This window comes from Manacus candei, unplaced genomic scaffold, assembly GCF_025592945.1.
Source record: "Manacus candei isolate 608988 ecotype Guabito, Panama unplaced genomic scaffold, ASM2559294v1 h1tg000003l, whole genome shotgun sequence".
Taxonomy (NCBI): domain Eukaryota; kingdom Metazoa; phylum Chordata; class Aves; order Passeriformes; family Pipridae; genus Manacus; species Manacus candei.
The window spans coordinates 17,219,565-17,236,707 of NW_026138051.1; the positions used below are offsets into that span (position 1 = coordinate 17,219,565).

Sequence of the window (17,143 nt, forward strand, 5' to 3'; positions counted from 1 at the left end):
TCCTCAGAGACAGGAGAAACTGTCCCCTGGATGTACCTGCCCCTCCACAGGGCCTATTTCAGAAAAATCCATGAACAAGAAATTGGCCAGGCCCTTGTGTGAAATGACCCTTTTGTTATTGCGTGTTAACTATCCAACCTTGCAAGGGACAGAATGGTGACTGTCCCTGACTCTACTGACTCTCCCCAGGGCACAAACGTGACACCAGAACCTCTGCTGGCTCCCTCTCTTTCCGGACAAGAGGGTAAAGAAGAGCAAGTGGATAATGAACCCGTGGCTGTTGTTGGAGCCACAGAGCCTGAAGAAATTAAATCAGTAAGTGCCAGAGTACATTAGCATTGCCTTTGGTGTAATTTAGAACTTGTGATGAGAGCAAGCTTGCTTTTCATGGCTGAAGACTGTGCGAGGGCTGGAGTCCTTCCATGACACTGTGCTTCTACCCAGCCACTGACACCTGGAAAAGGGATTTTGACCCTTCCTGTTTAGTCTTTAGATTGCCGTGCAGGATTCCTCGGAGACAGGAGAAACTGTCCCTTGGATGTACCTGCCCCTCCACAGGGCCTATTTCAGAAAACCATGAAAAATGAACAAGAAAGTGGCCTTGTGTCAAATGACCCTTTTGTTATTGTGTGTAACTATCCAACCTTGCAAGGGACAGAAGGGTGACTGTCCCTGACACTACTGACTTTCCCCAGGGCACAACAGCAGCACCAGAACCTCTGCTGGCTCCCTGTCTTTCTGGACAAGAGGGTAAAGAAGAGCAAGTGGACGATGAACCCGTGGCTGTTGTTGGAGCTGCAGAGCCTGAAGAAATTAAATCAGTAAGTGCCAGACTACATTAGCATTGTCTTTGGTGTAATTTAGAACTTGTGATGAGAGCAAGCTTGCTCTTCATGGCTGAAGAGTGTGAGGGCTGGAGTCCTTTCATCACATGGTGCTTCAGCCCAGCCACTGACACCTGGAAAAGGGGTTTTGAACTTCCAAGTTGAGCCAGTGTCCCTGGCAGGACACATAGCAATAACTGTGCCCTGGGGTTACCTGCCCGTCTGAATAGCCTAATTGAGAAAATCTAAGCAAACTGAACAAGAAAGTGGCCTTTTGTGAAATGACCCTTTTGTTATTGTGTGTAACTATCCAACCTTGCAAGGGACAGAATGGTGACTGTCCCTGACTCTACTGACTCTCCCCAGGACACAACAGCAGCACCAGAACCTCTTCTGGCCCCCTCTGATTCTGGACAGGAGGTTGAAGAGAAAGAAGTGGAGAAGGAACCTGTGGCTGTTGGAAAAGTAAAGCCTGAAGAGATAAAACCAGTAAGTGCCAGCTTTGGTTAGCACTGCCTTTGGTGTCATTCAGAGCTGCAAGTTCCTGAGCAGACAGCGCTTGCTCTTTGGGACTGAAGATTGTGAGGGCTCTAGCCCTGCCATGACATGGTGCTTCAGCCCAGCCACTGACACCTGGAAAAGGGGTTTTGAACTTCCAAGTTGAGTCAGAGTGTCCCTTGCAGGACACACAGCAATAACTGTGCCCTAGAGGGTAGTTGCCCCTCTGCACGACCTAGTTGAGAAAATGCATGAAAATTGAAGAGGAAACTGCCCATGAACTCGTGTAAATCCAGTCTTTTCTTCTCGTCCATTCACTTTGTGAAGTGGGCAGCAAGAGACAGTTTAAGAGCCTGACTTGTGGCCAACAGCATCTTCCCAAGGGTTTGCATTTGAACTATGATCTCAGGGCAGCTCTGCAAGCCACCTTTCTGACATAAACTAATTCTTGCCACAGATCCTCAAGAGGCCTGTTGCTGCTGCAGAACCACAACCTAAAAAAGTCACCTTTGCCAACACTGAAATGCCAAGCACAAGCACCGGGAAAGGAGACACTCGGAAGAAAAGCATTCCGAAGAAAAGGATTCCAAAGAAAATCCCGCACCAGCCGCCAACGCTGTCCCCACTAACACAACTTTACCTTGATGACCTCAGTACGTATCATGTATTTCCTGGCTGGTACAGCAGTCCATGGTATGCATGTCAGCTTTAGTTCTACTAAAGGAAGAGAGGAAGCAACAGAGCACTGTGGCTGTTCCTTCTGCCTCTGAGGGCAGCTGGGGCTGGATTCAGTTTTCCTGAGCTTCCATCTACGCTCCAGGCAAAGGCAGAGATGGTTTCTGGTTGAGCAGAAGGCTTTGACCTAGTGAATGACCTAGTGAACTCCTGTGTGCAGAGGGCTAAACCCAAGAGAATATTAGGGTTCCTAAATTCTCTTTAGACTCCTGACTCCTCGCAGTACAGAGACTTTGCCGAAATCTCTAAGGTTGAAGACAAGCAGTGTGGTTCTTCAAATGGCACAGGCAAGGTCCTCTTCAGAACTCAGCCTGCTGATCAGTGATGAGGGTCCAAGTTCTTAAAGCCCCATTCTCAGGGATTAGAACTTGAGATGCTGCTCTTGAACAACATAAAGGCCTTTTTTTTGGCAAACTGCTGAAAGGTTGGGCAGATTCCATCCTCTCCTGTAAACACCTGATAATATTCTTTCTGTTCTGAAAATGGCACTTGTTCACAACAGTAGATTCCAAACCTCAATTTAATTGTCAAAATTTAATCTTTAATGCACTTAACTTAGTGCATTCAAAACTGCTAAACCTTTGGCCGAATCACACGAAGTGTTTCTCTCCAAGAAAATAAGGGCTCTGTTGCACCAGCTCTCCTTAATGTTTGTAGACAACAAATTCTTTCATTGGTGCCTGTTCTTTTCTGATTTCTGTCTCCTCTGAGCATTTCTCCATGGGCTTAGTTTCCTGTCAAGGTAAACCCTCAAAAGACTGTGGAAAATCAGTCTTTGTGGAGCCACCTGTGCTTCGGAGCTGCCTCTGCTGTTGTGGTTATTGTTGTTGTTGTTGTTGTTGTTGTTGTTACCAGCTGACTACAAAGGGCTCACAGCCCCGCACAGTGGGGCTGCCTTTCGGATCTGCTGCAAGGTGGTATCTCTGTTTCACACGAGCATCTTTCATGTTGTTTCTTTCAGAGGGCATTGTGAGTGAGGGGAACCCTACGAAGAAATACACTTTACAGCAGATAATTGGCCAAGGGTAAGTCCAATCTCAGCTACTTCCACAAAACCATGGGCCAGGGATTTTGCTGGTGTCCTATCAAGCATGCAGTTGGGCAAGCTGCAAACATGGGCAGACACTGGGCTTACATCCTCCTGTCTGTCAGTCCTGATCAGTATTTAATAACTGTGGTCAGAAGGCATTGTCAAAGACAACTCAATGCTGGCAGTCTCTTGCCTGTAACAAGGAGCAGGACATTGAGTATGTCCTATGTTTTCTCCTGGCCACCCTGCATGGCAGAGGGCTGCTGGGCTGCTGGGCTGCTGCTGAAGCCGAGTGTTTTATAAACACTCTGGGCAGCAGAGCTCTGCTCTCTGGGCTGGCTTTCTCACCCAGGGCCTAAACGCCTTCTCCTTTCTTGGCTGCTGCTCTGTTTCTAGGTCTTGTGGAACAGTTTTCCGAGGAGTTGACATTGCCACAGGAGGACAGGTAAGGGCCAGCACCCCCGGCAGATTGTGCAGCTCTCGAGTGCTTTCCCCTCCGCTGGCAGCTGTGGCCACAGCTCTGGGTGGCCACGAGATCTTTGCTGCAGAGACTGTTCCTCTGAGGGCAGACAAGTGTCAGCCTGCAACACACGGTTTGGACAGACCTTGTCCTTATTAAGTCCCCAAAAGAAGGCAAGGAGGGCAGGGGTATCTTTCAGAGAAGGACACCTTTGCTCAGACTTATTTACTGACTATGCTAATGCATCAGCTACTTGGTGGCTCCTTACCCAGCTGCAGTGCTGCACTTGGGAAGTGCACTTACACAGGAGTCTGCAAGGGATCTAAAGGCCCTGAGCGCTGCTCATAACCCCGGCCACACCCATAAAATACCCTAGAATGGGTTATTCCTTTTTAAACCCAGAAAAGAACTGCAAATAGGAACTGGGTTAAAAACATTCCTTAGAGTAGCAAAATCCAACTTCAACATGTTACAAAGTTCTGGGATTGTATTTTTTTTTGTGAAACTTCCATGACCTTTTAGGACGGGATTTCCTCCATTATGGATTGATCGTTTGGAGACCATTTGTCCAGAGTTTACAAGGCAAAATGTCTATAGCCAAGTGTCCTGTAACTGGCACACAAGGGCGAGTGGAGGAATCGCCTCTTGTCCTGTCAGTTAAGAAGCTCTGGTGTCTAATCCCAGGCAGTTTGGCCCAGCCTGGCTCCATCATTCCAAAGACACCTGCTCCATGTGTGTTGTGGTCCTGTGCAACAGACTTCTCAAGTCTGTGGCTTTTAATCTCCTTTTAGGTGGCCATCAAGATGATGTGTCTTTCCAAGAGAAAGTACGCAAGAGAGATAATTTTAACTGAGGTTTCACTCTTGAGTAGCATGAGGCATCCCAATATCATTCGCTATATAGACAGGTGAGTGGTTCTGGGATTATCACATCGAGGTTCACATGTGCCTTGTGTCTGCCTTGGCCTTTTCTGGTATAGGTAGTTTGAAGCGTGTCTTCCAAAACCTCCATCTGCCATGTCTTCCTAAAGCCACAGCCCTTCAGTTCACTACTCCCTGTTCTTTTGGGGTCTGGTTTTTTCAAACTGACCATCTTTTCTGTGCCTTAATGATATGTGCTGATAAACCCTCCTAGAAATTATTGCCCTTGGGGTTTTCCCTCTACTTTCTGTTGCTGTGGATGCCAGGAAGACTAGGCTCTTGTTTGCACAACCACACAATGTGCCAGGTTTTAAATGGTTTTCCCTGTTTCTGAATGCACTTTATGCAATGCTTTCCAAGGGGTTGACCAACATCTGCCCTCAGTGGTGCACACTCTCCTCCCGTGGAGAAGTCTGTGTTGCCTGCTTCCTGGAGTTCAGGCTGGAAGGGATGAGTTAAGATGATGAAGCAGCTGATGGCAATGTCCTGGTTCCAGATTTCTCTCTGCTGTCACTAAACTACATTTTTGCCTTGCTTGCCATCTAGGACATCTCCTTTTTCACAGATGAGCCTTTCTCATTTAGCCTGCTCAGATTCTCTCTTCATTTACAAGTGACCTGGCAAGAAAACTCAACTGCAGTCTTTCCCATAAGGTCATTTAGCTGGGCCCATTCATCTCCATGCTGTGGGTTTCTTCTTTCAGCTACCTTTTCAATGAAGAACTCTGGCTGGTGATGGAATATGTGGAGGGATTCCCCTTAGGTGCTGTGGTTTCCATTCAAGCTCTTGAGGAAGAGATGATAGCCTCCATCAGTCGGGAGGTAAGGGATGCTGCCCTTGCTTCTGACAGCTTGGACAGGATGGTTCTTTTCAAAAGGTGGTAAGAGCAGGTGTGATTTCCTGTTCAGAGCTTTGTTTCTGCATTGCTGTTATGATGTGGAGAAGAAAAGAGCATCCAAGTGAACGGCCTGCCAGTCTCACTGCATTTCTTGTACTCTGTTATTATACTCCTATAATGTTGTTGTACTTTCCTTTCTAGTTTAATTTCATTTTATTTTATTTATTATTCCAAACTTTGCCACTTGAGGTATGTCTGCAATTGTTGTGTCACCTGGAAATTTGATCTTTTAGAGCCATTTCTTTATTGTTGGAAAAAATCAGCCTAATTAATTTTTTTCTCTCATTTCTGTGTTTAATCTCAGTGCCTGAAAGCCCTGGACTTCCTTCATTCAAATCGAGTGATTCACAGAGACATCAAAAGTGACAATATTCTTCTAGGAATGGATGGATCTGTGAAATTGAGTAGGTGTTCTTGGTCAGGCACAGCGTTCCTGGGAGGCAGGGTCTGGGGTTGCCTTTGAGTGCCTGCCAGTTCCCCAAAAGTGGTGCTGGTGGGAGTGCCCAGCCCACTGCTGTAAGCTGAGAGCAGAGTTGCAATGTGCAGAGAGCTCTAGAGAGGATGAGGCTGTCAAGAGTGCCTTTGGTTTGGGTATGTCCCTTCCAGAGGAAACAGAGCACAGCCACTCTTCCAGCTAGATTCAACACTGTGCTCTCAGACTGAGAGTGGGGAATCTTTGTGCTTGCTTTCATAATTCAAGCTGGTTTTAACAGTCCTTGTTTTTGTCTGCAGTTGATTTTGGCTTATGTGCTTGGCTGAAGCCCTGGGAGACGAAACGGAGGTCTTTCATTGGGACTCCGTTCTATATGGCACCAGAAATGTTGGCAGGAGACAAATATGATGCCAGAGTGGACATCTGGGCCCTTGGGATCACAGCACTAGAAATGGTGGATGGTCCTACACGGGTAAGGTGCAAATACTGTCAGAGAGCCCTGCCTTTCTCCCCTGAGCCATATCTTTCTCCCACTCACATCAGCTTGAACTAGTCCCACCAAGGCCCACGTCTAAAAGTGTCCTGGAGCACATCTGCTCACAGGAGAAGCGACATGTGCCAGTGCAGAAATGGGCCGTTTTGGCCTCCCACAATGCTTGAATTCCTCCTGTGCTCTTTGAACTCCCTTGGAGCTGGATCTCCCAATGGCAGGAGTTTTTCAGCAGCAGGATTCTCCCGTTGGAGAATTACTGTGAAAAGCATTTCAAGGGGATCTGCAGGCCAGAAGTCTTTTCAAACTGGGACCAGTGCCCACTGCTTACCTGAGCCTTTCAGGGCAGGTCACTGCTTCTAGTACTGCCACAAGTATGTATTAGCCAGTACATTTCTAAAAGTAGGTTCTAGCACAGCTCCTTGTAGTAAGCCAATGTATTTTCAAGTTTGCAGTTGTAGATGCTAATTCCCTAAAATGAAATGACCCGTTCTTACACCAAAGGAGTGTGCAATAGGCCAGGAAGGTATACTGGGATAAAACCCCATGACTAAGAGCTGAAACCAAGTTAAATGCTGCACAGTTAATTCCTGAGGAAGGCAACAATTATGGAAAATGTCAGTCTTCCAGTCTTTCTGAAAAAGGTCCCTGACTTTTCTTGGAAGACTTCTTTTGGATTGCATTTGCCTTGCAGAAGGCAGCAAAAAGAGATGAAGGCAATTAGCAGGACTGGTCTGGATGCTGAAAATTCTCTGCTTCCTTAAGCTCAAATGTTGATCAGGGCTCCTGGAGAAGCCCCAGGTCAAGTCTCAGAAAGCAAGGACTGGCCTGTGCTGGAGCTCTTCCCCTCGGGGAGGGATGGTTAATGGCTGCCTTGTGTTTCCTTTGTCCCAGCCTAAGCACAAGCCACCCCAGCTGAAAACTCGCAGAAACCTGTCGCCTGTGTTCCGTTCCTTCCTGCAGTCTTGTCTGAAACGGAATGAGAAGCGCCGATGGACGGCCGAGCAGCTACTGAAGGTAAAGTGGCTACAGGTGAAACAGCTGTCCCTCCTGCCCCACTCTTTGAGGTTTCTGCCACCCAAGGAGGGACAGCTGAGCGGGCCTTGTCCCAGCCCCATTTGCTGCCTGGCACATTCAAGCAGGCCAGAAGTGCTCCAGGGTTCTGGCAGGTTTTGTGGCAGAGAGAGGGAGCTGCAGAAGGTGCCACTGGGCTGTCCCTGCTGGGAAGGAAGGTGGCAGCCAGCACAGGGAGGGGCAGGGGTGGAATGCACACACTGCTCTCCCTGCAAGCCAGAGCTGAGTCCATCAGCGCTCTGCCCCTTGTGTCCCTGCTCTTGTCTGGGTGCTGAGAACCTCCACCTCAGTGCTCTTCAGAACAACACACAGGCCTGCATCCTCCTGGGATTGACCTTGCTTAGAGGTACGGGAATTTCCCGAGGAGGGGCTTATGCTCCTCATCAGTTTTCACACCTAAAATAGCCCAAGTCTTTAGAGAAGAGGAACCTAAGGGAGTCCTTTGAGTTTTCTGAAATGGAAAAGGCCCGAGACAGCAAGTGGCATTCCCGAGCACTGGCAAGGCAAACCTCCTTGCTGCAGACACCTTGAGAAATTGAATAATGGCCTTATGGGCCATGTTTGCCTGTGATAGCAAGGTCCTGGACATGAAGTTGGAGGTGTAGATGGTGCCCTCAGTCCTCCTGATGTGTATTGCTGGTAACCAGAGGGATCCTGCTGGAGCCTGTGGGAAACTGCATTTGGAAAGTAATGGCTCCTTTCTTTCTTTGTTTTTTCCTTTGGGCAGCATCCATTTTTAGAAAAATCCGGTAGTCTCAACAACATGAGGCCTCTGCTCGATGCAGTCAGGAGATTCCTTACAGAGAGGTTCACAACACCACCAACAGAACCTCTGCTGGCTCCCTCTGTTTCTGGACAAGAGAGTAAGGAAGAGCAAGCAGAGAAGGAAAACGTCAAAGCTAAGCCTGAAGGAATGAAATCAGTAAGTGCCAGCTTTTGTTAGAACTGCCTTTGGTGTCATTCAGAGCTGCAAGTTCCTGAGCAGCCAGTGCTTGCCATGCATGGCTGAAGAGTGTGAGGGCTGGAGTGCTGCCATGACATGGTGCTTCAGCCCAGCCACTGACACCTGGAAAAGGGGTTTTGAACTTCCAAGTTGAGTCAGAGTGTCCCTTGCAGGACACACAGCAATAACTGTGCCCTAGAGGGTAGTTGCCCCTCTGAACAGCCCAGTTGAGAAAATGCATGAAAATTGAAGAGAAAACTGCCCATGAACTCGTGTAAATCCAGTCTTTTCTTCTCGTCCATTCACTTTGTGAAGTGGGCAGCAAGAGACAGTTTAAGAGCCTGACTTGTGGCCAAGTCTTCCGAAGGGTTTGCATTTGAAATATGATCTCAGGGCAGCTCTGCAAGCCACCTTTCTGACAGAACCTAATTCTTGCCACAGATCCTCAAGAGCTCTGCAATGGCAGCTGTTGCTGCAGCACCACAACCTGAAGAAGTCACCTTTGCCAACACTGAAATGCCAAGCACAAGCACCGGGAAAGGAGACACTCGGAAGAAGAGCATTCCAAAGAAAATCACGGACCAGCCGCCAAAGCTGTCCCCACTAACACGACTTTTCCTTTCTGAACTCAGTACGTATCATGTATTTCCTGGTTGGTACAGAAGTCCATGGTATGCATGTCAGCTTTAGTTCTACTAAAGGAAGAGAGGAAGCAACAGAGCACTGTGGCTGTTCCTTCTGCTGAATCACACAGAGTGTTTCTCTCCAAGAAAATAGGGCTCTGTTGCACCAGCTCTCCTTAATGTTTGTAGACAACAAACTCTTGCATTGGTGCCTGTTTTTTTCTGATTTTTGTCTCCTCTGAGCATTCCTCCATGGATTTGGTTTCCTGTCAAGGTAAACCCTCAAAAGACTGTGGAAAATCAGTCTTTGTGGAGCCACCTGTGCTTCGGAGCTGCCTCTGCTGTTGTGGTTATTGTTGTTGTTGTTGTTGTTGTTACCAGCTGACTACAAAGGGCTCACAGCCCCACACAGTGGGGCTGCCTTTTGGATCTGCTGCAAGGTGGTATCTCTGTTTCACACGAGCATCTTTCATGTTGTTTCTTTCAGAGCAGTATGTGAGTGAGGAGAACCCTACGAAGAAATACACTGTACAGCAGATAATTGGCCAAGGGTAAGTCCAATCTCAGCTACTTCCACAAAACCATGGGCCAGGGATTTTGCTGGTGTCCTATCAAGCATGCAGTCGGGCAAGCTGCAAACATGGGCAGACACTGGGCTTACATCCTCCTGTCTGTCAGTCCTGATCAGTATTTAATAACTGTGGTCAGAAGGCATTGTCAAAGACAACTCAATGCTGGCAGTCTCTTGCCTGTAACAAGGAGCAGGACATGGAGTATGTCCTATGTTTTCTCCTGGCCACCCTGCATGGCAGAGGGCTGCTGGGCTGCTGGGCTGCTGCTGAAGCCGCGTGTTTTATAAACACTCTGGGCAGCAGAGCTCTGCTCTCTGGGCTGGCTTTCTCACCCAGGGCCTAAACGCCTTCTCCTTTCTTGGCTGCTGCTCTGTTTCTAGGACTTTTGGAACAGTTTTCCGAGGAGTTGACATTGCCACAGGAGGACAGGTAAGGGCCAGCACCCCCGGCAGATTGTGCAGCTCTCGAGTGCTTTCCCCTCTGCTGGGAGCTGTGGCCACAGCTCTGGGTGGCCACGAGATCTTTGCTGCAGAGACTGTTCCTCTGAGGGCAGACAAGTGTCAGCCTGCAACACACGGTTTGGACAGACCTTGTCCTTATTTAGTCCCCAAAAGAACACAAGGAGGGCAGGGGTATCTTTCAGAGAAGGACACCTTTGCTCAGACTTATTTACTGACTATGCTAATGCATCAGCTACTTGGTGGCTCCTTACCCAGCTGCAGTGCTGCACTTGGGAAGTGCACTTACACAGGAGTCTGCAAGGGATCTAAAGGCCCTGAGCGCTGCTCATAACCCCGGCCACATCCATAAAATACCCTAGAATGGGTTATTCCTTTTCAAACCCAGAAAAGAACTGCAAATAGGAACTGGGTTAAAAACATTCCTTAGAGTAGCAAAATCCAACTTCAACATGTTACAAAGTTCTGGGATTGTATTTTTTTTTGTGAAACTTCCATGACCTTTTAGGACGGGATTTCCTCCATTATGGATTGATTGTTTGGAGACCATTTGTCCAGAGTTTACAAGGCAAAATGTCTATAGCCATGTGTCCTGTAACTGGCACACAAGGGCGAGTGGAGGAATCGCCTCTTGTCCTGTCAGTTAAGAAGCTCTGGTGTCTAATCCCAGGCAGTTTGGCCCAGCCTGGCTCCATCATTCCAAAGACACCTGCTCCATGTGCGTTGTGGTCCTGTGCAACAGACTTCTCAAGTCTGTGGCTTTTCATCTCTCTTTAGGTGGCCATCAAGAAGATTTTTGTTCTCGACAGAAAGAACAAAAGGGAGCTTGTTGTAACTGAGGTTGCAGTCCTGAAGAGTGTGAGGCACCCCAATATCATTCGCTATATAGACAGGTGAGTGGTTCTGGGATTATCACATCATTGACACACTGCAAGCCAAAGGCAAAAAAGCCACTTTGGTCACTGGAAGAACATGGAGCTCTTCATTATTTCTCAACTCCTCCACCTGCAGTGGACGGGAGGTGCAGGGCACAGGTCTCTTAGCTCCTTCAGGGAGGAGCTTGCCTTGTGTCTGCCTTGGCCTTTTCTGGTATAGGTAGTTTGAAGCGTGTCTTCCAAAACCTCCATCTGCCATGTCTTCCTAAAGCCACAGCCCTTCAGTTCACTACCTCCCTGTTCTTTTGGGGTCTGGTTTTTTCAAACTGACCATCTTTTCTGTGCCTTAATGATACGTGCTGATAAACCCACCTAGAAATTATTGCCCTTGGGGTTTTCCCTCTACTTTCTGTTGCTGTGGATGCCAGGAAGCCTAGGCTCTTGTTTGCACAACCACACAATGTGCCAGGTTTTAAATGGTTTTCCCTGTTTCTGAATGCACTTTATGCAATGCTTTCCAAGGGGTTGACCAACATCTGCCCTCAGTGGTGCACACTCTCCTCCCATGGAGAAGTCTGTGTTGCCTGCTTCCTGGAGTTCAGGCTGGAAGGGATGAGTTAAGATGATGAAGCAGCTGATGGCAATGTCCTGGTTCCAGATTTCTCTCTGCTGTCACTAAACTGCATTTTTGCCTTGCTTGCCATCTAAGACATCTCCTTTTTCACAGATGAGCCTTTCTCATTTAGCCTGCTCAGATTCTCTCTTCATTTACAAGTGACCTGGCAAGAAAACTCAACTGCAGTCTTTCCCATAAGGTCATTTAGCTGGGCCCATTCATCTCCATGCTGTGGGTTTCTTCTTTCAGCTACCTTTTCAATGAAGAACTCTGGCTGGTGATGGAATATGTGGAGGGATGCACCTTAGGCAATGTCATTTCCAAACAAGCTCTTGAGGAAGAGATGATAGCCTCCATCAGTCGGGAGGTAAGGGATGCTGCCCTTGCTTCTGACAGCTTGGACAGGATGGTTCTTTGCAAAAGGTGGTAAGAGCAGGAGTGATTTCCTGTTCAGAGCTTTGTTTCTGCGTTGCTGTTATGATGTGGAGAAGAAAAGAGCATCCAAGTGAACGGCCTGCCAGTCCCACTGCATTTCCTGTAGTCTGTTATTATACTCCTATAATGTTGTACTTTCCTTTCTAGTTTAATTTCATTTTATTTTATTTATTATTCCAAACTTTGCCACTTGAGGTATGTCTGCAATTGATGTGTCACCTGGAAATTTGATCTTTTAGAGCCATTTCCTTTTTTTTGGGAAAAAAATCAGCCTAATTAATTTTTTTCTCTCATTTCTTTGTTTAATCTCAGTGCCTGAAAGCCCTGGACTTCCTTCATTCAAATCTAGTGATTCACAGAGACATCAAAAGTGACAATATTCTTCTAGGAATGGATGGATCTGTGAAACTGAGTAGGTGTTCTTGGTCAGGCACAGCGTTCCTGGGAGGCAGGGTCTGGGGTTGCCTTTGAGTGCCTGCCAGTTCCCCAAAAGTGGTGCTGGTGGGAGTGCCCAGCCCACTGCTGTAAGCTGAGAGCAGAGTTGCAATGTGCAGAGAGCTCTAGAGAGGATGAGGCTGTCAAGAGTGCCTTTGGTTTGGGTATGTCCCTTCCAGAGGAAACAGAGCACAGCCACTCTTCCAGCTAGATTCAACACTGTGCTCTCAGACTGAGAGTGGGGAATTCTTGTGCTTGCTTTCATAATTCAAGCTGGTTTTAACAGTCCTTGTTTTTGTCTGCAGTTGATTTTGGCTTCTGTGCTTGGCTTACGCCCTGGCAGAAGAAACGGTGGTCAGTCGTTGGGACTGCTTTCTATATGGCCCCTGAAATGTTGAGAGGAGACATATATGGTGCCAAAGTGGACATCTGGGCACTTGGGATCATTGCACTAGAAATGGTGGATGGTCCTACGCAGGTAAGGTGCAAATACTGTCAGAGAGCCCTGCCTTTCTCCCCTGAGCCATATCTTTCTCCCACTCACATCAGCTTGAACTAGTCCCACCAAGGCCCACGTCTAAAAGTGTCCTGGAGCACATCTGCTCACAGGAGAAGCGACATGTGCCAGTGCAGAAATGGGCCGTTTTGGCCTCCCACAATGCTTGAATTCCTCCTGTGCTCTTTGAACTCCCTTGGAGCTGGATCTCCCAATGGCAGGAGTTTTTCAGCAGCAGGATTCTCCCGTTGGAGAATTACTGTGAAAAGCATTTCAAGGGGATCTGCAGGCCAGAAGTCTTTTCAAACTGGGACCAGTGCCCACTGCTTACCTGAGCCTTTCAGGGCAGGTCACTGCTTCTAGTACTGCCACAAGTATGTATTAGCCAGTACGTTTCTAAAAGTAGGTTCTAGCACAGCTCCTTGTAGTAAGCCAATGTATTTTCAAGTTTGCAGTTGTAGATGCTAATTCCCTAAAATGAAATGACCCGTTCTTACACCAAAGGAGTGTGCAATAGGCCAGGAAGGTATACTGGGATAAAACCCCATGACTAAGAGCTGAAATCAAGTTAAATGCTGCACAGTTAATTCCTGAGGAAGGCAACAATTACGGAAAATGTCAGTCTTCCAGTCTTTCTGAAAAAGGTCCCTGACTTTTCTTGGAAGACTTCTTTTGGATTGCATTTGCCTTGCAGAAGGCAGCAAAAAGAGATGAAGGCAATTAATAGGACTGGTCTGAATGCTGAAAATTCTCTGCTTCCTTAAGCTCAAATGTTGATCAGGGCTCCTGGAAAAGCCCCAGGTCAAGTCTCAGAAAGCAAGGACTGGCCTGTGCTGGAGCTCTTCCCCTCAGGGAGGGATGGTTAATGGCTGTCTTGTGTTTCCTTTGTCCCAAGCCTAAGGACGTGCCACCCCAGCTGAAAACTCGCAGAAACCTGTCGCCTGTGTTCCGTTCCTTCCTGCAGTCCTGCCTGAATCGGAATGCGAAGCGTCGATGGACAGCCAGGAAGCTGCTGAAGGTAAAGTGGCTGCAGGTGAAACAGCTGTCCAGGGATGGGCTTTGTCATTAACTAAACTCAGAGGCATCAGGAGGCTTCCTCTCCTACTAATCTCCACTCTTGGTGCTTTTCAAATGACAACTAAGTAGCGTCACAGAATAGTTTGGCTTGGAAGGGTCCTATAAGTGGCATCCAGTCCAACCCCCCTGCAATGAGCAGGGACATCTTCAACTAGCCCGGGTTGCTCAGAGCCCTGTCCCACCTGACCAGGGATGGGTTATGCACTTCCTGTGCCAGTGTTTCAGCACCCTCATTCTAAACAATGACTTCCTTAGATGTAACAAGAATCTATCCTCTTCCACTTGAAAACCATGACCCTTTGTCCCATTGCAACCATGCCCTTTGAGAAAATGTGTCCCCTTGAAGGACTGAAAGGCCACAATAAGCTCTCCCTGGGACCTTGTCTTCTCCAGTGCCATCTGTCTTGGCCTTTCCTCAGAGGAAAGATGGAGGTCTAGATAGTTCCCTACATCCTCCTGATGTGTATTACTGGTAACCAGAGGAATCCCACTGGAGCCTGTGAGAAACTGCATTTGGAAAGTAATGGCTCCTTTTGTTCTTCTTTGGTTTTTCGGTGCAGCATCGGTTTTTAAAAAAATCCAAGAGTCTTGTCGAGATGGCACCTCTGATTGATGCAGCCAGGAGACCCAGAACAGCGGCACCAGAACCTCTGCTGGGTCCCTCTCTTTCTGGACAAGAGGGGAAAGAAGAGCAAGTAGAGAAGAAAGTTGTCAAAGCAAAGCCTGAAGGAGTGAAATCAGTAAGTGCCAGAGTACATTAGCACTGCTTTTGGTGTCAATCAGAGCTGCAAGTTCCTGAGCAGACAGCGCTTGCTTTTTGTGGCTGAAGATTGTGAGGGCTCTAGCCCTGCCATGACATGGTGCTTCAGCCCAGCCACTGACACCTGGAAAAGGGGTTTTGAACTTCCAAGTTGAGTCAGAGTGTCCCTTGCAGGACACACAGCAATAACTGTGCCCTAGAGGGTAGTTGCCCCTCTGCACGACCTAGTTGAGAAAATGCATGAAAATTGAAGAGGAAACTGCCCATGAACTCGTGTAAATCCAGTCCTTTCTTCTCGTTCATTCACTTTGTGAAGTGGGCAGCAAGAGACAGTTTAAGAGCCTGACTTGTGGCCAACAGCATCTTCCCAAGGGTTTGTATTTGAAATATGATCTCAGGACATCTCTGCAAGCCACCTTTCTGACAGAAACTAATTCTTGCCACAGATCCTCAAGAGCTCTGCAATGGCAGGTGTTGCTGCAGCACCACAACCTAAAGAAGACTGCTTGCCCGACACTGAAATGCCAAGCACAAGCACTGGCAAAAGAGGCACTGGGAAAAAATGCACACAGAAAACAAACACTGGGAAGAAAAGCTCTGGGGAAACCAGCACAGGGAGAAAAAGCTCAGACCAGCCACAACTGATATCCTCACTAACAAGTATTTACCTCGCCGATCTCAGTACGTATCATGTATTTCACTTCTGGTAGAGCAGTCCGTGGTATGCATGTCAACTTTAGCTGTACTAAAGGAACAGAGTGTTTGTCGAGCCACCTGTGCTTCAGAGCTGCCTCTGTTGCTCTTGTGATTGTTGTTGCCATCTGACTACAAAGGGCTCACAGCCCCGCACAGTGGGGCTGCCTTTTGGATCTGCTGCACGGTGGTATCTCTGTTTCACACGAGCATCTTTCATGTTGTTTCTTTCAGAGGGCATTGTGAGTGAGGGGAACCCTGCGAAGAAATACACTTTACAGCAGATAATTGGCCAAGGGTAAGTCCAATCTCAGCTACTTCCACAAAACCATGGGCCAGGGATTTTGCTGGTGTCCTATCAAGCATGCAGTCGGGCAAGCTGCAAACATGGGCAGACACTGGGCTTACATCCTCCTGTCTGTCAGTCCTGATCAGTATTTAATAACTGTGGTCAGAAGGCATTGTCAAAGACAACTCAATGCTGGCAGTCTCTTGCCTGTAACAAGGAGCAGGACGTTGAGTATGTCCTATGTTTTCTCCTGGCCACCCTGCATGGCACAGGGCTGCTGGGCTGCTGGGCTGCTGCTGAAGCCGAGTGTTTTATAAACACTCTGGGCAGCAGAGCTCTGCTCTCTGGGCTGGCTTTCTCACCCAGGGCCTAAACACCTTCTCCTTTCTTGGATGCTGCTCTGTTTCTAGGACTTTTGGAACAGTTTTCCGAGGAGTTGACATTGCCACAGGAGGACAGGTAAGGGCCAGCACCCCCGGCAGATTGTGCAGCTCTCGAGTGCTTTCCCCTCCGCTGGGAGCTGTGGCCACAGCTCTGGGTGGCCACGAGATCTTTGCTGCAGAGACTGTTCCTCTGAGGGCAGACAAGTGTCAGCCTGCAACACACGGTTTGGACAGACCTTGTCCTTATTAAGTCCCCAAAAGAAGGCAAGGAGGGCAGGGGTATCTTTCAGAGAAGGACACCTTTGCTCAGACTTATTTACTGACTATGCTAATGTATCAGCTACTTGGTGGCTCCTTACCCAGCTGCAGTGCTGCACTTGGGAAGTGCACTTACACAGGAGTCTGCAAGGGATCTAAAGGCCCTGAGAGCTGCTCATAACCCCGGCCACATCCATAAAATACCCTAGAATGGGTTATTCCTTTTCAAACCCAGAAAAGAACTGCAAATAGGAACTGGGTTAAAAAACGTTCTTTAGAGTTGCAAAATCCAACTTCAACATGTTACAAAGTTCTGGGATTGTATTTTTTTTTTTTTCTGAAACCTCCATGACCTTTTAGGACGGGATTTCCTCCATTATGGATTGATTGTTTGGAGACCATTTGTCCAGAGTTTACAAGGCAAAATGTCTATAGCCATGTGTCCTGTAACTGGCACACAAGGGCCAGTGGAGGAATCGCCTCTTGTCCTGTCAGTTAAGAAGCTCTGGTGTCTAATCCCAGGCAGTTTGGCCCAGCCTGGCTCCATCATTCCAAAGACACCCGCTCCATGTGCGTTGTGGTCCCGTGCAACAGACTTCTCAAGTCTATGGCTTTTAATCTCCTTTTAGGTGGCCATCAAGAAGATTTTTCTTGGAGACCAAAAGCATCAAAGCGAAAAAGTTGTAAATGAAGTTACGGTCCTGAAGAGAATGAGGCACCCCAATATCATTCACTATATAGACAGGTGAGTGGTTCTGGGATTATCACATTGAGGTTCATTGACACACTGCAAGCCAAAGGCTAAAAAGCCACTTTGGTCACTGGAAGAACATGGAGCTCTTCATTATTTCTCAACTCCTCCACCTGC

At 47.8% G+C, this 17,143-nt stretch overlaps 1 protein-coding gene and 1 long non-coding RNA gene across 3 annotated transcripts in view; one reads left to right on the forward strand and one right to left on the reverse strand.

Annotated features, from left to right (window-relative positions):
* Positions 1 to 17,143, forward strand: part of LOC127470375 (uncharacterized) — a 181,219-nt gene that overhangs the window by 125,629 nt on the left and 38,447 nt on the right. The window contains exons 46-52 of the mRNA XM_051785824.1: positions 190 to 315; positions 696 to 821; positions 1,191 to 1,313; positions 15,099 to 15,333; positions 15,580 to 15,643; positions 16,045 to 16,093; positions 16,905 to 17,020. Of these exons, the coding sequence (XP_051641784.1) occupies positions 190 to 315; positions 696 to 821; positions 1,191 to 1,313; positions 15,099 to 15,333; positions 15,580 to 15,643; positions 16,045 to 16,093; positions 16,905 to 17,020 (839 nt within the window). The remainder of the gene's footprint in view (positions 1 to 189; positions 316 to 695; positions 822 to 1,190; positions 1,314 to 15,098; positions 15,334 to 15,579; positions 15,644 to 16,044; positions 16,094 to 16,904; positions 17,021 to 17,143) is intronic.
* LOC127470847 (uncharacterized) overlaps positions 1 to 17,143 on the reverse strand; it is an 83,001-nt gene that overhangs the window by 56,447 nt on the left and 9,411 nt on the right. The gene's annotated exons all lie outside the window — the stretch shown is intronic.